Source organism: Branchiostoma belcheri, unplaced genomic scaffold (assembly GCF_001625305.1).
Source record: "Branchiostoma belcheri isolate BF01 breed outbred unplaced genomic scaffold, Haploidv18h27 scaffold3, whole genome shotgun sequence".
NCBI lineage: Eukaryota > Metazoa > Chordata > Leptocardii > Amphioxiformes > Branchiostomatidae > Branchiostoma > Branchiostoma belcheri.
In genome coordinates this window covers 1,020,821-1,029,675 of record NW_017803909.1, presented here as the reverse complement: position 1 = coordinate 1,029,675, position 8,855 = coordinate 1,020,821, and the positions used below count along the sequence as shown (strand labels likewise).

General features: G+C 43.3%; 1 protein-coding gene across 1 annotated transcript in view; it reads right to left on the bottom strand.

Moving 5' to 3' along the window:
• The window catches only part of LOC109473321 (dermatan-sulfate epimerase-like protein), a 9,915-nt gene extending 1,501 nt beyond the window's left edge, over positions 1-8,414 (bottom strand). The window contains exons 1-3 of the mRNA XM_019773190.1: positions 8,391-8,414; positions 6,531-7,896; positions 5-1,767 (exon numbers count right to left, since the gene is read on the bottom strand). Of these exons, the coding sequence (XP_019628749.1) occupies positions 5-1,767; positions 6,531-7,896; positions 8,391-8,402 (3,141 nt within the window). The 5' untranslated portion in view covers positions 8,403-8,414. The remainder of the gene's footprint in view (positions 1-4; positions 1,768-6,530; positions 7,897-8,390) is intronic.
• Between the last annotated feature and the right edge of the window lie 441 nt (positions 8,415-8,855).

Here is an 8,855-nt window from a genome sequence, read left to right as displayed (position 1 = left end):
TTACAGCGGCCATGTTGGCAGCCCACACGTGGGCCAGGAGTTTGTGGGGTGGCAGCTTGCCATCTACTATAGCTAGACGCAACTTTTCAAACTCGAATGCATAGCCAGTCTCCAAACCACACTTGTTGTCATTCTGAAACATGGAGATGACCTGGTCCTGAATTCGTTTCTCCTTGTACATTAGAGACTGCTTTGCCATCATAGCATGTACCCATGCCCTGGGGTCTCTGACCACATGTATGATCCTGCTCTGGGACTTCAGCACACTGTATATCCACTGCATTTTCAATGTCCAACTCCCACTGCCTAAATGCACCACAGCTTGGGCATTGGGGAAGTCATCAAGTCTCTGTAACAAACCTGTAAGCTCATTTTCATAAGCATCAGCAGTAGATCTTGCCATTTTTCCTTGTTCCCCCTCACTTTTTCTTAAATTAGATACTTCTGACTCCTTTTGCTTTTGCTTTTCCACATTCTTGGTTGGTTTCTTTTTAACGCTTCTCTTTTTGACTCCCTTTTGAGTTCCTCCTGAATTTGCAAGGTGTTTTGTTTCTTTGAACCAATTCTTGAACCCCTCGCCCTGTAACTTACGCCCCACTGGATGCCTGATCTGTTGCCTGTGCAGATGCAGCATAGGATCTCTTGTAAAAGACTGGAACCATCCCTCGAGCAGAGGAAACCTTTGGGAAGCTGCATCGGACGTCAGCCACTCACATGCATCCAGAAATGAACCAGCTTCAAACTCCACTCTTGGAACACCGACATACTTGGAGGGTACCTGGATGTACAAGAAGTCTGGATTTTCCATAAACATTTGGCTGAGGAGATCGCTCCCTGACCCTGGCAGGGAGGTTATGACAACTCTTGGAAGGGTGGTGTCCTTGACTGACAACTCTTTGAGACTTTCAGTACTTGTATCATCAGAAGAGGGACAGATTGACACAGGACAAACTGTCCACACAGCAATGATACACATAAGCCATAGGATGACAAGGGTGAGGAAAACATAGTGAAATACTGTCGTTTGATGGGAGTTCAGCATTTGCCTCAAGACTATGACGAGGGAAATTGAAATAAGGGTGATGACGAAGAACACATTAAAGGACACCCCAAGCTGAAAGGGTTTCTCAGTTGTTGCTCCTGGCAGAGTCATTTCAGATTCTTTCACCCCAAACTTCACCTTCCTCCCATCCTTAACTACCTGAGCATGACCAGGGAATCCTAAGTATGTTGCCCTGGCAACAGGATCCTGGTGCCTGGTTGCCATGGATACATGGTAGACCGATCCATTTGCCCTGAGCATCATTTGTACTCCATCTCGGTCACTGGCAGAGAACTTGAATTCCTCCATCTTGAGGTTGGGTCCCATGAGAACATAGGCAATACGGGTGGTAGGCCTGGACAGGGACATGGTGATGTTGACGTAATGTGTGATTCTTCTCTGGTACTCTGCCGGGTACTGCTCCGTTTCCAACATCGGCCAGGGCGTGTCCCCGTTATCACTAACCCAAAACATCCGCAGGTCTCCCACCGGTGTTTCCACCTTGGCTCCTCTGTAGTGGCTGAACTTGTAGGTTTGGAATATTTTGTCCATGTTGTGGAAGAATGCAGCTGTCTGCTTGAGACGGCTCTCTGGGGTCACCTCGATGTGGTCAACCACCAGCAGCAGCTCCTTATTAAGCAACAGCAAGTTTCTGTACACACTCTTCAGACCCATCGAGGGATGGTAGGCACGCGCCGCTTCTCCACTGATGTGCACCATGTCACCTGTGTGTAGAAAGCCAAAGTTTACATTACTTTACAGTGAATACAGATTAACAAAGGCATGTTTTTGGCAATGTTACAGTTGCACACATTCAGTAGCAGATGTGAAAATCATTAAAAGAACATATCCTCCTTGGCAGAGGTAACAATTCTAAGAATGCATGCCTGAAGGCTGTTGCAACATGTTGTTACAGATACAATATATCACCATATGTGCTAAGATAAGTACTAGTACACATGAACTACTTGGTAAAGTTGTACAAATGTTTAGTCTTGTGTTGGGATAACACAAATGCATCTGCAGGCAGGCTGTAGCCATCCTGTCTCCATTTTGCTGCACACAAATATGCTTCCTTTCAAATTTGGCAACCTCCCACAACATTTCTTTAGATAAACCATCTCACAGTTTGAACTGCTGTTGTTATGTCTGCTCCATCTCTCCTGTGGGACATAACTTCACGTAGTGATATACGCTGTTATCCTCAAACTCACTAGCAGACTTAATGAAGTCAATTCTATAAAACTTTACACAACATAGGGGGGGGGGAGTTGTAGTTTGTATGGTGAAGGCACATGTAGCTCTCCTCACAGCCATTGGTTAAACTACAAGACCTTGGACAATAACTTGGGCTGATGAGGTGCCAAAGCTCCAGAGCAGCTGTCGTTTACCACTAACTCAGGTGATTTTGAATACCATGGGAAGTGTCCCAGGTGCTGCTAGTAAAACTACAGGATGAGACAGTTCACACAGGGGTATACTCCAAGTCCTACTTTTTTTTCAAGAATGTTGAGAATCTTCCAAATTAACTCAAGGAATGCAACTGTTCGAACAGAGGTCCAACCACTGTACATGTACAACATATTGAGCATAATACATTTTGTATAACTTACTTAAAATAAGGCAATGACGACATGGAAAGGTTTCATATTTTGTCTGCACAGTCAATTCTTTTCTTGATACATTTGTACAATCTGAGCCTTACCATGGCAAGACCTAACAAATAAACATCCTTGTAAAAACTTTGAAGTATTCAGTTTGAATGTCAAGTCTAATGTTACTTCCTGATGTTGCATGTCATGCTTGAAACCATTAGACACGTAGTATCCTAAACTGTGACCTGCAGGTTAAGCCATATAAAGCCGTTTCCCTACAGAGGCTTTTACATTGCAGCATAGTGTTTGGCATTCAGAGCTAATTCTGTCAGTAGACTTTGCAGAAAAAGGATTATCCCATCAGGTGCCATTGGCCAATTAAGCTACTTACTTCTTATTTCTCTAATGCTATTTTGTCATCAGCCTAAACAGATCTCTTCCTTTGCTTTTGGCAGACTTGAAACATTGGTTTATCGCATACAAAGAAGCTGAAAAATTTCAGCAAAAATAAGTTTAGCACTTGTTTCTTCCACTTCTGGAAGCATGAAAATGTATTTACTTAGATGAGTATCATACAGTGAGGAAAATCAACCCTCAACATTTTGTACCTTTTGACAAATAATTTCTATACTTGCATCCTTGTACAGAATTGAAACCCCCATGTTATCTCTGAAACAAGTTATAAGATGTGCATTGCGCTATGCTGGATATTTTATGACTCAATTTTCTCACAGCGAGGTCCCCAACCAACTCTACTCATCTTCTTGCAAATGGATGGCACCATAAAGTGTGTGCATGAACAAAAGAAGTGCGGCATTCCCACTCTCGTAAACTCAGTCTTTATGGATGTAATCTGTAACCAGGTATTGATACTAGACACTTTTCTAAAGCCAATCCAGCAGTACAAGTGAAAGAGTACTCTCCAAGCAGAGGTTGGTGGGGAAAATTGTGACATTCTTTATCATGCGCCCGGTTTTTGTCCGCCCTCCCCACGTGAAAGAGTACTAGTAACTAGCAACATTGACAGATTACTATACCAGTCATAGATCAATATAACATTAAAGGAACTGTTATACAACGTTGTAAAACAAACAATAATGCAACGCTAGGTGTGGACAGATTTTTGGACAGTCTTTTGTCAAACATCACAAACTTTAACAATACTAGTAAGTGTTGTGATGTTCTAAATGGAAATGTATCCATCCACACCTATATTATAGCTTTCCAAGATTGTTTGTTTAGTCAGCATACCCTGCCCAGCGCCTCTGACCTCCTAAGGCCATGGGAAAAGTAAGTTTGGAAAAAATCCCAGTCTAAAGAAAGAACCATGCTTAAGTTTCTTTACCCAGGTGCAAGCCCTAACCCCCTGACTCTGAGTCAGTTTTGTATGCAATGGCAAACATCCAAAGTTGGTACCAGTTAGTGAAGGATGGCAAGTCATGTTGTCACTATGAATTATGAAGTATTCATTTCACAAATTCCAAGGCAGCATTTTGGAAGCCCTGAATTTTCACTTATTATCGGTTACCGGGTAACTGGGCATTACAGGAAATAAAATGATGGTTATGGTGCAAAATATTAAATATTCTTCACATCAAGAATAAATTCTACCTACTTTTCCTGTCCACATATGCATAGAAAATAAGACCTTAGACACCCATACCATTTATTGCACCTCTGGTGATGTTGATTATCCCTAAGTACATTACTGGTACTTGAAGTACCAGTAATCAAATCCAGAAGAGATTATTGAAGCCAGGCTAACCAGATTGTGGATCCTGGGACGACATAGAAAATGATGTTCCCATCTCATAATAATCCATCTCCATGCAGGATGTCTGCTAATAATGCTGTTATATATGATGGCAATTTGACAAGGTATAGGAATTTTTTATAAAGTTACATGACATACAATGCATCTGCCATTCAATTGTTGAGGGGAGGATCTTGTGAATATATGCAGTGTTGGCTTTGGCTATCTTTTACAGGTTATTTTCATTTTGGTGTTCAACAACACAAACACTTTCTAGCAAAACTACTAAAGATGTTTAGATTTGAGAGAAGCACCTCATTCTAGCCTCCTTACCACCTGTTTCCTTTAGGCTAACTCCATTATTTCATGTGATCAAGCCAGTGTGGGAGCTAAAGGCTAAAACCAGGATGGTACCCAAGCTATCATTTTATAAGGACCACACCCAAATATACATGTATTAATTACTATATGACAATTTAATACTGCTCCATTTTAGTCTGGGTCTGCTGCACTGGCCGGCAAGATTCCTGAACATTCCCCCATGCCTCAGTCAGGTGACTTTCATCTAGCAGGTCTAGATCTCATCTCCATTCCACGCATGACTCATGACCCTTACACAACTCTCAGGTGACTTCCATACCTACGGCAGATGGGCACCTTATTCTATGGATGCTAATTGGCCCACTTTTCTGCCTTCCCAAATACATGTACCAGAAAGATAATCTTTGATCTTGTTTCAAATTTCCAGGGTACAGAAATTCAAATCTTTGATTATATGATATAAACCTACAAAAATTGGTCAGGCAAATCCCTACCAATCCGCTATCATCAAGGAATCGGCCAGAGTGTGCTGGCCTGGATTGGGAGTCAGTCGCTGGCAGATACCAGACTTCACATGATTCAGAGTACATTAAAGAAAATCAATACAGTCTCTGGCATGACAAAAGAACTCTCTCCAGAGGTACTATGCTACAAGCAAGGAGGTCTCTTTTAAATCTCCTTGCAACCATGGCACCTGAGGTATAAATATGCAAAGATCATAGAATGTTACACTGAGATTGCCCTATTTTGTTTCTGTTGCACACTTCCTTCTCCACACCTGTGATGTAATTTTTCCTGTTTGGAGAAGGAAGATATCGTAGAAGAAATATGTTGACCTAAACCTCTGCAATACAAAACAGCTGGCATACACTTCCTGTTTCCTGACATTTATAGACATCTTTGCTAATCTCCAAGCAGATGTTGGGAGGCTAAATCGTTACATTCTCTTCACTTCTGTGTCAAACTGTCTCTTGGGACAGGGTAAAATTTTGCCAGCTTGACACAGAAATGGGCAGCTAGGAAAACATTAACATTTGGCCTCACCTAACATCTGCTTGGAGATAAGATTTTTTTTAATTCCTTCAGGCTGAATAATTTTCCCTTGACCCACCCAGACCTCTGTGACACCAATGTCTTGGATCACTCTGTGCATCTGACAGAACAGATGTGTATTATCTTGATAATCCTCAACCTGTAGCTGAGGTCAGTGACACCTGGGTGACAGCCAGGTTAACCAATAAATAGATCACCTGACACTTTCTATACAGGACAGGGTCACTTTTTAAGGACCAGTGGAGCCCATTCTCTATGACACATGCCCTTTTTTGTCACGCAAATGTTTGCATATCAATCTTCTGCCATCTTTCTTAGAAATTTATTGTCTAAAGTTTGAATAACTTAACCTTAAGATCTTTTGTAACTCAAATGTCAGGCATAGTTTGAAGGGGTGCAGTGTGTGGGGTGCAGTTTTGAAAAAAAGGGGGGTTACAAATTTCCTGTGCTCTTGACAGCCTGAAAAAGTTTTGTCTGTTGAATGTTTGGTTAATTGAGAGAAATTGATCCCTGAGGTCTCAGCTTCCCCTTAGTCCTAATGTAGCCTGGTTACCAAACCTATTTTAGCTATCAATTTTCTTGACCTTTTGTGGAGGCTCAAGAGACTCAATAGCTAGGTAAAATAGGTTTGGTTACCAGGCTTGTCTTAATGTACTCTACATGTCACACTTAACTATGACACTCAGTTGAAATAAGCTATGACATTTGTAAGGCAGAAATGTAGAAAACCAGTAGAGTTACAACTGAGAGATAAGTTAGACCTTACCTTTCTCATCTGCAGTGATGACTTCTGCAGAAGAGTCTCCCACCGGTGTTTCCCTCCATGCCAGCCACTTGGCACACTCCCCGAGCTGTCCCTCCCACGGTTGGTAACACTGACTAGTCTTGGAAGGGGAGAAAACCAGGACGTTGTTCAAGTGAGTCAGCTTAGGTCCATATAGCGCCTCTGTGACAAAGAGCTGTCCAGCAGGGGCAAACACGAAGGAGTTTTGGTCAGGGTGTTCGTGTCCTGGGTTGAAGTTCTGCCAACCCCCTGTCACCATCTCTGGGTACATCTTGCGGTGCACCATGTTCCACACTGCCTTGCCGTGCAGACTTCCTGACTTGAAGGATAGAAACGTGCTGTCAGCTCCTACAGGCAGTGCACTCCCGTACGTCACCACTCCCCAGTCTGTAAAGGTGTGCAGCTGGGCTTTGCCGTGCCCCTGGGGTGGGGACTCCCCCAGGGAGGGGTCGTACCAGATGAACTCAGTGTGCAATGTGCACCATCTCTGAGAAGCTGATGCACTGAGGGCTCCTTCCGTGGGGCGGTGCTTCCTGATCAGCCTTGCAAGCCAGTTTCCACTGCCATTTCTCAGAACGTACCTGTCCAAGAACACCAGTTGGCTCTCTGGGCCATAGAACCAATTACTGTTAGAATCAGCAACACCAATGGTCCTCTGGTATCCTGGCAACATGGTGGAGTAATAGAACCAGAAATGCTCTTTCAACCAAAAGTTATCCAAATGATTAATGTCAAAGTGTCTGAGGGTGAGGTATACGTATTGCGTTACAGACCGTGACGTGTAGCTCCCATATGCAACCCCTTCATCCAAGGAACCATCGACGACATGATTTAGAACAAACATGGTCTCCTCAATCTTATTGATGGCTCTCTCCTTCCAGACTGATGCCTTGGGGTCGTCTACTTCAAGTACAAGACTCCCTGTCAGTAAAGCCAAGTAGTTTGTGGCTACATGGTTCTGTAGGTATTGCTTACCCCACCCCCGAATCTTTGAAAACTCATAAAGCTCCTTGGTGACGTCAGAAATTTTTTTGAAATATATTTTCCGGCGCGAGTCATCAAAGTGCTCGTATAAGAAGTCGTAGGCAGTGGCAAAGCCTGTGAGGGAATGTGCAACGGGGACCTCGTCCTTCATGGAGGCTTTGACTTGCCACTGTTTGAGGGAGGCCATTCTGTCCATGTAGTCCAGGGCAGTGTCCAGGGCCTGCCTGTCCTCTGGAAACAGCACGCAGTACATGGCCAGGGCACCTAGGTTGTTTCCGTAGATTTCATTCCACCTTCCCGCAAACACGTCATAGTCTCGTGAGGGAAGGTACGTCTTCGGTTTGGCGTGAATTTCTGGAGCAACCTGAGGAGGAAAGCACAATGTTGTGACTTGTGTCATTTTTGTACATTTACAACACTTCATTAGCACTTAAGTCCAGTGCCTCTATAAGGAGGTTAGAAATCAATGCAAAAAGCTCTATATATAATTTGAAAGCTCCTTGGTCAATGTAACCATTTGATTCCGGGGAATAATTTTGTTGCTATGGAATAGGGGAAATGATGTTGATGATGCAGAAATCAACACCCAAGTCCAATGTACAAGTGTGAAACTTGCACAGACCAGACGTACCTAAACCTAATATTGAAACAAGGTTTTTATGTAAACACTGGCAGCAGCAAGGGCAAAGTACTGCTGTGTATAAACCACGGTCGATCACAGCCCTGAAGTTACTTCAAGCTTTTAGATGGTATCAATATCATACCCTACCAACCGTATCCTAGATTTTCGATGTACCAAGGACATTGTAAAGGAATGTACAATTAAGTACTCCCGTATCCCGCCCCCCTACGGTGTACCGTAAAATGCATGTGCGCCGCATGTTTCTGAAATTGACACAGTGGGGACTCCCAGCTGTCAAAGAGAGTGGTTCACACCTATTTACACTGGGCACTGCATAATGCCCGTACCGATGGATGTTTGTCTAGTTTTGGTTGTCCTCTCCAAGCAGATGTGTTGTTTGCATTTCCTGTATACGTATATGCCTAGCTTTCGAATGAAGGTAAATCGGTGAAAACACAACACGTCACGGCACCCCAGGGACTCCAATACACGTACAAAAGGGGTCGAAACGACACATCTGATCAAGGGTCATATACTGGTTGAAGATCTTTAGCCAAGCACATATACAAGGACCTAAACCATGGCCTAAACATAAAACCCGGTCTATCGCTAGCCGAACAATCATCCAATATAAAGAAAGAGACCGCCTGGGTGATTTTGGAATACAAAACCAATCTGCCTCAACTGGGCCAGCCCTTTCT